We start from the raw sequence: 12,915 nt of genomic DNA on the forward strand, positions 1-12,915 counted from the left end.
TTAAATTAAGTAGATTATTTCAGAAAAAAGTGAATATTTTTTATGGACAAATGGTCTTTAATGAAAATACCTACTTTCAATTATTCAATTGATACAACATAAAATATATATTTAGTCAATTTGTTGAATCATTAATGCACTAGTAATGTTGGATTAGAAGAGTCAAATTTTTGTACGGCAATCATGTTTATTTCAGCCGTTAAATTTGTATTACATATATTTATTTAATAATAATCTAACGAATGAGAGAGTTTTGGATGGAATCTTTTAATTAAATAGGGTTTTATAAAATGCAAATATATTATTTATGTACTGTACTATATATTTGGGAGCTGATGTCAGGTCAAATATTAACAAAAATATTTAGATGAGCTGTTAACAAAAAGAAATAATTCGTATTAAATCTTGGAATTTTCTTTCAATGATGGAAGAAAAATCTACACGAAAATGAAGCAATTAGTTTTCAATTGGAGGAGACATTGTCCCAATTAAATTGTGAAAGGCCAAAATATCTAGAGTGGATCTCAGAATTTTATTGTGATAAATAAATTTGACATTAATTAATTTTTGAGCTTTAGTAATAAAATTTCATCTCTCTTATAAAATTATTGATGAAAAATTAAATCTAGATTTGGATTATCTTTTGGACATACATTGTCTATATTGGTTCAATGGATATATTTTTTAAGGCAATTATTAGCGATAATTATGTTTTCTTAGCATTTTTTTTTAATGTCTCTAAAATCTATAGTGATATTGAATTTAATGAAAAATAAATAATAACGAAAAATAATTTTAACATTTTTTGTTAATATGCATTTTTATTACTGCTAAAAACTGTTTCGTCATTGTGAATTAAATTATTTCAGGATTGTTATTTCATCATTAGCATCGGATAAGAAAACGAAGAAGAGAAAATGATGATGATAAATATGTGTAACACGAGTGTGTTGATTGTTGATTTGTTCATTGTTGAAATAACTAATAATTATAGCATGACATAAATTAAACAATTGAAGAATCTTTGGACCAACTCCTTGGATCTCTGAAAGTGAAATGTGTAGCTATTTATTTTAATTTTTATAATATACTATCCTATATTCTATGAAAAAGGTGCACATATATAGGAAAAAACGAATCTTGTCGGTTGGCAATTGTAAATATTAAATCATATTTTGGAGGTTTGGACTTTAGATTAGTTTAATTTTAATTATAAAATTTAAATTTAGAGAGTTGAAAGTAATCATGTTTAAGAAATAGATATGAGATAAATTAGAATATTTAATTTGTACACAATTAATTTCGTTTCGCTTTCAAGACAATCATTAATTTTGTTAATTAAGTAACTATTCCTTAGTCACTTGTGTATATAAAATTAAAAGGTCTTTGTTAATAAAAAAAATGAGTCCGTATTTTATCTGAAATTAAAGATTTTTTGAAAGTATTAGTGTATTTAACCTATTGCAGTATGTAATACAAACCAAGGTTTGGTCATTAACCTTCAGAGGTAAATTACATATTCATATCCACAATAAAAAAATTAGCGAGACTTTCTTTTTTTATATCCCCTATCCTATTGAAAATTTTGAAAGTCAACACATTTCACGGTCTGGTCAGAACAATTCATTTATCTTTCTTAGCATGTTCTTGTAAAATTACATTGAATATGTTATTGTTATTGTTGTTGATGCAATACCTAATAAATATGTTTTTATCTTTTAGGTTATTAGTCATATTCTTTTTTCAGATAGGTAGGTACCTATAATTATTTAAAGGATTAATTCTGAAAAAAAAAAATTAAACTGTGAGAATAAAAGTTAAAAACTTATTTGTAACACACAAACTACATGCATGAAATATTCACCACAAGCTTTTTGGGAAAATAAAAATAAATTATAGTTAGTTTTGTAGTGAAGCTCCAACATATATGTCTTAGCACTTAATCCAATCTCTTTGGCCCATGATTATTGTTTGGCCTTAACTAATATTAGCGCTAATAAACGATTAATAGGAATGAAACAAAGGCGTGTCAAAGAAAAGAATTGACCAACTTTAAGGCAAAGTTTTAGTATTAGAAGAGATGCACATGATACACTTTAAGGTGAACGTTACGTCAGAATGCTAAAAGAAAGTGAAGAATTTTATAAGGTACACATGTATTTGAGCTACTAAGTTGGAACCAGCAAATCAGACCATTCAACTTGTCATTTGCATCCTTCTAGATGCAATCATAGGAAGCTCCATTAGTGAATGCAATCCCCATCTAGTGACACAGCTAGAATTTTAACTAAGGGATGTTAAAATATAAAGAAATAAAATCATGTAAAAATTGAAGAGTATGAATATGTAATATATACATAAAAAGATATTTTTATCAAGCTACACAATATAATTTTTCAACAAAGGAGTGTCGATCGACACCTCTCAAATATATGTGGCTCTGCCACTACCCCCACCCCACGGTAAGACTGATCATGCGCTAATGCTTGACTTAGAATCAAATTAGCCTATCACACCATTTATTCATTCCTATATGGATCCATATTCCTACGTTTTTTCAATGTTTACTATATAATTGGAATTCTTATTCCAATTTGGTGCGGTATGGAATGAACTTATAATCGTGAAATCGACTCGATCATCAGATTATAAGTTTATACTCTTAGTCCATTCTCATTTTAAGCGGAATAGCTATACTATAATTCTTTAACTCCAGTGGTATAAAACAAGTCTACAAGGTTTAGTGCCCATTTGAATTAACTTATTTTTAGGTGCTTTTGACTTTTAAGTGTTTTTATTTTTGGAAAAATCCTTTTGGCCAGAATTTGGCCAGAAAATTTAAAAATATATGTTATTTTACCATTTTAAACANATTCTTTAACTCCAGTGGTATAAAACAAGTCTACAAGGTTTAGTGCCCATTTGAATTAACTTATTTTTAGGTGCTTTTGACTTTTAAGTGTTTTTATTTTTGGAAAAATCCTTTTGGCCAGAATTTGGCCAGAAAATTAAAAAATATATGCTATTTTACCTTTTTAAACATTCTTACCCTTTTAACTTCAATACATTTTAATTAAAAAATGGAAAACAAATCAGTTTAACTTTAAATAAAAAGAATACTATAGATTTTTTTAATTCTTTGGCCAAATTTTCTGGCCATTTAGCATTATCCTTTATTTTTTTACTAATAGTGTTGGAGGTGTTTGGAAAGGTTAAAAAGTGTTTTTTAAGCACTCACTTTTAGGCCAAAAAAGTTTTTGATAAAGTCAAAAACCAAAAATAGGGTATCCTCTACTTGTGACTTTTAGTTTTTGACTTATAAGGAGAGAAGGCCCAAAACAATCCATCATCTTTGGATTAGGACTCAAAGTCATTTTTGAGTTTTCATATGGAGCACTAATAATCTCTCATGTTTACAATATTGGTGCACTTTTGGCCCTTCCCTAAACTCTTGCCTATTTTTTAACATTAATTTTGTCCATAATTTTATGTAAGGAATGTCCCATCATCTTTTTATATATTTAATAGAAATAATAATTCTATGTGAGAGAAGGTGAGAAGAAGAACACTTTGTTATGTTCAGTAGAAATATTACTGCAATTAAACTAAGAACATTTTAACATATGACATTGCAAGAAAAGAAAAATTTGTACTATTGCACATGAAATCGTCGTGATGAACCTCTCGACTTTACCTGCAATACGATTTTTACTAAACAAAAAAAGGTGTTTTTCTTCTCACAATCTCTCACATGGAGTCATTATTTCTACTAAATACATAAAATGATGATTAAATATTCCATACATAAATTATGGATAAAATCAATGTTAAAAAATAGGAAAAATTTTGAAGGAGGACCAAAAGTGCATCAATATTTTCAATGAAAACATACATAGCCAGAAGGTTAAATCCTTAAGATTTATTATTAGACCATAGTAAACAATACACGTCATGAAATTGAACAACCATACTAACAAATTCACATATAATAAATCTCCAGATTCGAATCAAAATTAATCAAACTAATAAATTTCAAAAATTATGGATATTGTGGGAAGAAGACATATGAATTAAAGAAAAAAGAAGGGGTCAAGGCAATTGGGGGCCGCGGAGACATGTTGGAATGGCCTTTCCAAAGAATGAGGGGTAAAACAATGCAAATGCTTGTGTGCTTCTTCCATTTGCCCCTCCAATCCTTAACTAGCCAATACTCTCTTCTAAACATTTTTTTATTGAGTGGGACCCTGACCCACTTGTTCATCCATCTTTTCTTTTGATATTTTTCTTGAGTCTCATGGCATGCACATTTGCTATCTCCAAAAAATCTACTAGTCGCACCTCACCACCTCATGTTTACAAGGAAATAAATTGAACTTTCATCGAAAAGATAACAGTTTAGTGGTCAATCATTTGAACTATTAAGATTATTTTGATAAATCAAACAAGATGTATCAAATATCAACTTATTAAAGTTTGATTCGGATAAGAAAGTTTTCTTATGGTATTTGGTAATTTGATAATGATATATTGAAGTTGAAGATATTTTGGTAAATATGTATATAATTTGTTTAATATTTGACATGTTATTTTTTAGAGAAATTAATCAGTATAACAATTAAAATTTCACTCTTAATTTCTAACATTATGATTGAATTCGTCGATATAGATCAATCAACACATCTAAATCAGTCATTATGTTACTTATATATATGGTTAACAATTCTTTAAGGCTGGACGTTCGGTATTCAATTTCGTATTGCTAAATAAATAAGGATATTGTATGAGTTGATACATTTCATGAGATTATTTCGTTTTGTTTTTTATATGAAAGCACTTATCCCATCATTTATATTAAAATGGTAGGATAAAATAATTTGCATCTAATTAATATTTAGTATCAAAAGCAGAATAAAATAATTTGATAAAAAAACTTAAAATTATTATTCTGATCCTACCAACCAAACAACCCTAAAAATAGTTGCTATGATTTGTATGAGAAGGTTCATAGATAATTTGTTACATTGTGAATTTGATGTAATGGTTTATATTTACCATGCATCTCTTTCTTCTCCTTCTTTTGACTTCTATTCTTTCACACAACCAATGTAGTTTCACTAGCTAGTAGCTAGTTCAACTTCTAATAATTTATTTTGATTGCATTACGTATAAGATATTGTTGCACATATATTTAAATCATAAGTTATAGTCACAAAAAAGATGGGAAAGAGACAAATTATTACTATTAATATGAAAAAGAAAAAGTAATGCTAGCTGCATGACTTTACTCTTCCCATTTTCTTTGAGTATATAAAATTAGAGTAAAATATTTGATGGGGAAATATATTTAATTACAACATTTAAAAAAATTAAATATCTTTAAAGTCTTCTCAATTGATTATACTTTTCCTACCTGTTATATATATGAAACAATAGGAATTAGTCTTATTGATCGAGATTAAGAAATTCATTGTGTTATTATGGCATTTCTTGCAAAATATACTGTTTTCTAGTCGACCTTTGGCTTGGTATTTTTTTTTTTTTTAAATCCATGTTTTGATAATAGAATCTTTTTTAAAAATTATTTAAAATAAATTATTCAAAATGAGAAAAAAATACCTTAAATCATTATTCATGATGCCCAAACAAAAAAAAGGTTAATATAATAATTGTTTTTTTATATTGCGAAAATATTATGTTTATAAAAAGGGAAAAGGGTCTGAAAAATATTCCAACTTTGACCGAAATTGTTGTTACGATACCAACTTTATGGAGGACCTTTTACCCCCTGCACTACTTAATATTGTATTTTAAAGGTATATATGTGCTCACGTGGACACATTAATATTTATAATGATGCAATATTTATGATGTCCACGTGGGCATATATGTACCTTTACAATACACTATTAAATAGTGCATAGGGGTAAAAGGTCATTTCCAAAGTTCGATATCGTAACAACAATTTCAGTTAAAGTTCGAATATATTTCAAACATTTTTCCCTAGTAAAAAAGTTAGAGAAATATCTAAATCATTGATAAAGTCAAATAGAAATATCATTTTCATCTTAATAATCTTTTTGGTTTTTCGCCAACTTATATCGTTTTCAAGTAATCAATTGTTTGGTTACATATTGTATTCAATTTTTTCACTTCAACATGGAATTGAGTTTTTTAAGTTTGAAAATATGATTCAAACTTTTCCATAAAAAATTATTTATATACAAAACTTCTGATAATTTTTTCAAGTGAAATGCATGTTAAAATATAATTTTAGTTTTTAAATATTGTACCCTTTAAAACTTTAACTTCGAATACTATCATTTCTCAAATATCACAAGATTCGTGTCTAAATTATAAACGCCTACTTTGTACAAAAAACTTGTAATAAAAAAAATGTTGTTATGAAATTGAACTATATATACGTAAGAAGTCTAATAAGTAATATTTAGGGAAGTGACAAGAATATATAGAAGACGAATTAAATATAAATCTCTTCTTCTTTATCTAGTGTGTATAACATGATATATCTATATATAGTATATCTAATGCCCATCTTTTTATAGGATAAAAAGAACATGTTATATTAAACATTTGCAATGTCACACTTCGATCGCAGAGAAGTCAAGATAAAATGTCTTTTCGTGAAGTTTAGCACTATAGGGTATATATAATATATGTAAAATAAGGTTACTTGAGTGAACTGATGATTCGATCAAGACCTATGTCGGTTTTGATACCATGTTGAATTGTGTGACCATATGATCTAAAAGCTTAAACTTTTAGAAAGAACACACTTTTATTATTTAATTATATTCTCAATAATATATGAGGTAGATTTTCTTATTCCATTTTAGAGCCATAGACCATATAGTTGCCTATATATGGTCTTATTGTTTGTATAAACATGTAAAACTATGTGTGTATAAACATGATATAAGATTACGATTATGTATTTTGATCCCATTAATTCAACTTTTGAGAATTTAGAAAGCCTATGCAGTAAGGAGTTTGACTTCTCACATAGTCACATAGTTGTTATTTCACAAAGTCATTTTTTTTATTAAAAGAAATTAGAAATCAAGAAGAAAGATGATAATTTGAAAAATCAATGCGTATATATATATATATATATATATTGAGAAAAGTTAATCATAAATTACTAAAGTCAATTTGAAGTACACTCCCAATATATTTGATGGTTTTATCGCCTTTTTTAGGGTTAGGTTTTTTTAAAAATTGGATCGAATATTCTTTAGATTAAAAATCAGACAAAGATGTATTGATGTGACAATTTGAATCATAAAAAATATTTATGTGCATTGAAAGAGTTGTGTATACGGCCATAATGACTTTTTTGTCACTATTAATGAGTGTCTCGTAGTTGTGCGACTTATCTGAAAAAAATAAACAATAATTTTATAAAAAAGGACAGAGAACTTATTGCAGTCATTCACTATCCTTGAGCACTAATATTGAATAAAGAGCAAAAAATTGTAGTTTTAAAGTTGAGAGGAAAATAAATAAACAAACACAAAAGTTGCAATTTACCATATATATAGGCATTGATTTGGTAAAAAACTCTTACAACAAGACTTGGAATGTCACCATAAAAGTTACTATAATTCCATGATGAATATTACAACTTAATTTTGACATACACATACTAGTAGAGAGTACAACATTTTATACCTAAAGTTAACAAGAAAAAATAGAAAATTAAAATGTAAGAACTACAAGAAGTACAATATGTACAAATGAAAAACAAAAAGGAATTTATTCCACCAGAAATATATGATCATCATTCAATTTAGAACACCAATAATTCCTCCTTAATGTCATATCCCATTTTCTCCAAGTTTGGATTAATAGCAAATTGTATCATAGGAGGTGGTCCACAAGCCAATGCCAATGTTGTATGAGATGGTTGAGGTATATGTTCTCTGAGAATTGCTTCTGTAACAAATCCTGTACTATACTTCCATCCTTCTGTAATCGATTCTTGAACGACATACCAAACTTTAACTCTATCTGGGATTTGCTCTGCCCATGCATCAAGTTCCTCTTTGAGCAAAATATCGTCCTCTGTTCTGTTTGCATACACCACATACATTTCTGTGTCGTCTTCTGGATCTTTCAAAATTGATTGCATTACTTGATATACAGGAGTTATACCTGTTCCACCAGCTATCATAGCTAACTTCTTGGCAAACTTTTGTTTACCATGTACTAAGAAATTACCCTTGCCTTGGTATTCAATGTGACCTAATGGACCTTTAACGTCGAGGAATGCACCTATTGGGAGAGAATCAAGATGTTGTGACATTTGACCTCCATTAGGGAATTTAGGGTGAACACCTTTGAAGTAGACTTTGACAACCAACTCGAAGAACCCTACTTCATCGACTGTGCTAGTAGGTGTGTAGGCACGCATGCAGAGTTTGTCATCAACTGTGGCACAGAGGAAAATGTGTTTGCCAACAGGTAAACCTAAGACTTGATCTTCAGAGGGTAATGCAAATTTGAATTTTCTAACATCATGGGAGATGGATTGCTTGTCGACGAGTTTGCAAGGGATTTTTTCCCTTGGGATGAGGGCTACACTCCTTGTTGGTGTTTGAACAAGTTCCTTAATAGGTGCTAAGAAGCTACTAATGGAAGAGGATCCATGGACAGAAGTGTTTGGAGACGAATCAGACGTGTAACCAGTAGTTATGAGTTCACCAATCCTAAAGTCCTCCAAAAGCTTCTTAGCCTTATCAGAATGAATTGCATCAAATTCCTCAGTACAATCAGTTCCAGCATTGATGAGAATGCTGTCAACACCACCAGGATGGTCTTTCAAGAAACGTGAGGCATCGTAGATATGTCCATGGACTATGATCCAAGCAGAGTCTGAAGAGTTGTGCTTCCTCACCTCAGACATGGAATACATCTTCGAAGCTGTGTTCATGAAAGGAGTTGAAATACTCTTCTTTAGTGTTGGAGGAGCCACTGCTGATATCTCCAAGTGTCTCTCCTTTGCCATCCATCCACCTGATTGGTTTCCAGGTTGGGTCGGGTGCTCAAACACTATACCAATCTCTCCCTTGTGAGGCTTGCACACATTCATCTTCACTCGAAACCAACAATTGTTCATCATTCCCTGAACATTACAACATCCATCACATAAAGTTAGAAAAATGTAAAACAAGTTACTCAATCCATCACTAACATTATCAAGTCAAATTAAAATAAGAGGTCTGGCGAGTGACAATCGCATGAAATTCATGCATCTGCTTACGTAATAGGAATTTTCATGACTTGGTATGTGTGTGGCATAAATTGATCATCTATGGACCACACACCTAAAAAAAAAAGAATCTAAAACTATAACCAATGAAATTTTTTTGTTTTGGCATATGAAATCACATGCTCTATCAATCTGCATATTGTAAAGTAATCATAAAAAGTAAAGTTGAAAAGGACTGAAAATTACTTTTCATCAAGGACTGGTTACATATATTTGACTTTACGCCATCAATTCAAAGAACTTGTAAAAAGTTAAGTGAATTTACCATAACGTTCCAAATAAGCTTCTCGGGTTGAGTATTGTGGGTCTCATCGATAGCTCGTACAGCAATTTCTTTAGCACTAAGCAAGTCGAGCACCTCAACCTCAAGTGACCAAAAGCACCAACACCAGTACTTGCCATACTTAGTTGGCTTCTCTGGGTGATCAAGTGTACACACACTCCATGTCTCTCCTCCATCCAAAGTCACTTCCACTCGAGTCACCTTTTTACCTCCACCTGTTACATAATCACCATCTCATCAATTCATAAATTCAATAATAACTGTGTGTAATAGATTGTCATAATAGTTTAAACATGTAACTAACTTTTCTGGACAAGTTCAGAGGTGAATTTATTCCTTTTCCCATTCAAATCAATTAATAATGTAACACTGTCCCCACTTGAAGGGTCAAACTTGTATTTGAATCAAAATTGCAACAAGTTAGGCACGTTGATTAGAAAAAAATAAAATCCTTATACCTAGGCTTAATTAAAATAATATTGACTAGATCCATATAAAGTGACCACTTGAAAGTTTTCTAATTGAATATGAACACAATATAATATAATAATAATTCAACTTATTATAATATTGTTGAGGCAGCCTAAGATGCAGGAACTAAAGCAGTCAAAAAGATGCTGTCATTTTAGGCAAATTCAATTTAAATATTTTTTTAGACCGACTCTTCAGAACTAGGAAAGCTCCCCAGGTTTTCTGTAAACCATTAAATAAATCTAACCATATTGTCCTTTTCTTGCTATTCTGTTTCACATAACCAAACAAGTTGATGACACCATCAAAAAGCTCATGCATCCACCTCTACTCGCGCCTTTTTTTCCTTTACTATCCTAATACAAAATACTTGTAATACTACACTTTTTAACTATAACTTTAATTTATTCATGAATATAACATAACTAATACTCCCAAAATATTGTGATAAAAATAAAATTCTAGAATTTGTATCACAATATGAAATAAGAGGGTGAGGTTGTAATTAGCCGAAAGCAAGAGGTACATATAAGGACGAAATAAAAACGTCAGAGTTGATGAAATTCGACAATACTAAGAAAATTCAGCAAATCAGAGATCTAATTGCTAAAATAACTAACCAGAATAAGCATAGCCTCTCAACGTGTAAGGTCGCTGAGTAGTCCACGCATTAATAGGCAAAATTTCTTCATGGCACGGAGTTGTAATGACAGAGTTGATGTTGAGCTCATTGATGATGTACTCTGGTTTGTACCACCATGCTGAAACAAAATGACCAATTTCAATATATATTCAATAAATTTTGATTCTAAAATAGATAATTATTATTCGTACCTTCAGCGTTAGCAAGTTCAGCGTCAACATGTGGAGGGAGGACTCTATTATCCTTGTAATGATAATAGCTTTCTGATTCTTGTGTAGTGACCACAATCCTCTTTAACCATTTCACCATTCTTCCACCTATGAATCCCGGAATAATCATCCTTACCGGAAACCCGTGATCTGGTGTCAACATTTCTCCGTTTTGCATGTAAGCTACAATAATATCACGAGATGGATCCATGGCGAATTCCTTCTTTATACTCGTTCCGTACTTTGAACCTCCACCTCCAGGTAAAACATCTGAACCTTCGAAACAGACGTTAAGCGCGCCTTTTTTCTTACTCTGAACACCGCACCGTTTCAACAAGGCGCGGAGGGGTACTCCACGCCATACGGTAGTTGAAACGGCAGCAGCACCCCAGTTGAAACCAATTGTCTGCTTAACCATATTCTGCTCTTTCCGACGATTGCCAGCGCATACAAGTGTGACAGGCAATTCACGTGAAGGAAATTCGTTAACCAGCTGATCCATTGTGAATTTCATTGGTCGTTTTACTAGCCCGGTAACTTCGACGCTCCAGTCAGCCCAGGAGGCTTTGGGAACGGGGCCATGGTTACGGACGTAATGAAGTGGGACCGGAGTGATGAAACCGTGATGCATAAGTCGAGCCAAAGGGGGTTCGGAGTTGAATGGGTGTTTACCGGTGAGACGTATTAAGGAAAAGTTTCGTTGGATCCAATTATCAGCGGTACCTTCGTCTCTGGTATCGTGAATTGATGGTTCTAATTCAGTTTTACCTTTTTTGATCATTTGAACGTATTCATTTTTTTCGTCATCGTCATCTTCGTCTTCACTAGACGAGTAATCAAGGTAAATGGGGAGATTTTGTTGTTTTTGGAAAGGGAGTTCATGGTTGGATGACGGAGGGAAGTTGCAACCACGAACCGGGGAATCAGGCCTAGGCTTGAAATTACGGCCTACGCCTGATAAACCCGGTTCAAGGTGAGTGAACTGCCTGTTTTCAACAGATGCCGCCATTGATTATTGAGAAATTAAAAAATATATATATATGAATGGGAAAATTTAGGGAAAATAGAAAAGAAAGAAAGAAAGAAAAGAGATTTTTCTCTCTTTGTATTTGGTTTGGGAACGAATATTGTGAGTGCGGAGAGTTGTGTTTATATAGAAACGTTACGAACTGTCTCAACCTCATATTTACTATACATAAGTAGGACCCAAAAAATCGACACCAAAATTGAATTTTGATTACAAAAGTTTGTGACATCATCCGCAAAAATATAAATTGGTTTATAGTTTACAATTTTACGAGTGAAGTGTTAAAAACAACTCTAAATTTGATGTAAATTATTAGTTTCAATTTTTTACTTGACCAATTAAATTTAAATACATTCTCAATCTACCACATGATACATCAAATGGTCTCAAACTAATTACTCTTGTATAAACATGGAACTCTTAATAAAAAGTTGAGAAAAATGTTAACAACATCCTAAGCTTGATGGAAATTTAAGGGTATATGAGATCTATTTAAGTTAAATTAGTCAAGTAAAAGATGTTCTTAAAATTATTAATAATTCAAATATAAAAAAACTAATAATTTACGTTGAATTTAAGAGTGTTTTCAGTATTTGATCCACTTTTAACGCGGCTGGGGTCAGTGAGAAAAAGGGGTGTTGTTTCTGAAATGGCTTAAATATATGCAGCTGTTGGTTAGGGCTAACAGCTGTTTCTTGTTTTTTTTTGCCGTGGTTTTGAGTCACAATAAACATTATTAACGGCTCCACAGCTACTACCACTACATACTAAATTTTTTTGGGTAAAAATGGTACTCATGACCTTATGGCCTATGTGTAAAACAAGCCTTACATGTTTTTCATTAACTATACCTTCATATTTTGTTTTGTAAAAAATAAATTGAAAGTGTCTATGGTATTATGTGTTTAGGTTTATTGATGGGAACAAGTCGTAATTTGAATATTTATTAACAAGTTTAAAGAATCGTAAATGTATTAAGCCAAAAATAAGATC

The 12,915-nt window shown here is 30.9% G+C and overlaps 1 protein-coding gene across 1 annotated transcript; it reads right to left on the minus strand.

Moving 5' to 3' along the window:
• Nucleotides 1–7,517: 7,517 nt before the first annotated feature.
• On the minus strand, nt 7,518–12,001 carry LOC125843745 (nitrate reductase [NADH]). The gene is made up of 4 exons (XM_049522935.1): nt 10,878–12,001; nt 10,664–10,804; nt 9,555–9,787; nt 7,518–9,142 (listed from the first exon to the last, which is right to left on the minus strand). The coding sequence occupies exons 1-4, from the start codon at nt 11,902–11,904 to the stop codon at nt 7,808–7,810; spliced, it is 2,736 nt and encodes a 911-aa protein (XP_049378892.1). The 5' UTR covers nt 11,905–12,001; the 3' UTR covers nt 7,518–7,807.
• Nucleotides 12,002–12,915: the final 914 nt, after the last annotated feature.

This window comes from Solanum stenotomum, chromosome 11 (assembly GCF_019186545.1).
Source record: "Solanum stenotomum isolate F172 chromosome 11, ASM1918654v1, whole genome shotgun sequence".
In the NCBI taxonomy this organism is placed as follows: domain Eukaryota; kingdom Viridiplantae; phylum Streptophyta; class Magnoliopsida; order Solanales; family Solanaceae; genus Solanum; species Solanum stenotomum.

Excerpts from the sequence above, each read along its gene's own strand:
- LOC125843745 (XM_049522935.1), bottom strand. The coding sequence starts at position 11,904 with ATGGCGGCATCTGTTGAAAACAGGCAGTTCACTCACCTTGAACCGGGT. Across the intron at positions 10,805-10,877 it reads TGAACTTGCTAACGCTGAAG|CATGGTGGTACAAACCAGAG; the intron begins GTACGAATAATA and ends ATTTTGTTTCAG. Across the intron at positions 9,788-10,663 it reads GAGAGGCTATGCTTATTCTG|GTGGAGGTAAAAAGGTGACT; the intron begins GTTAGTTATTTT and ends ATTATGTAACAG.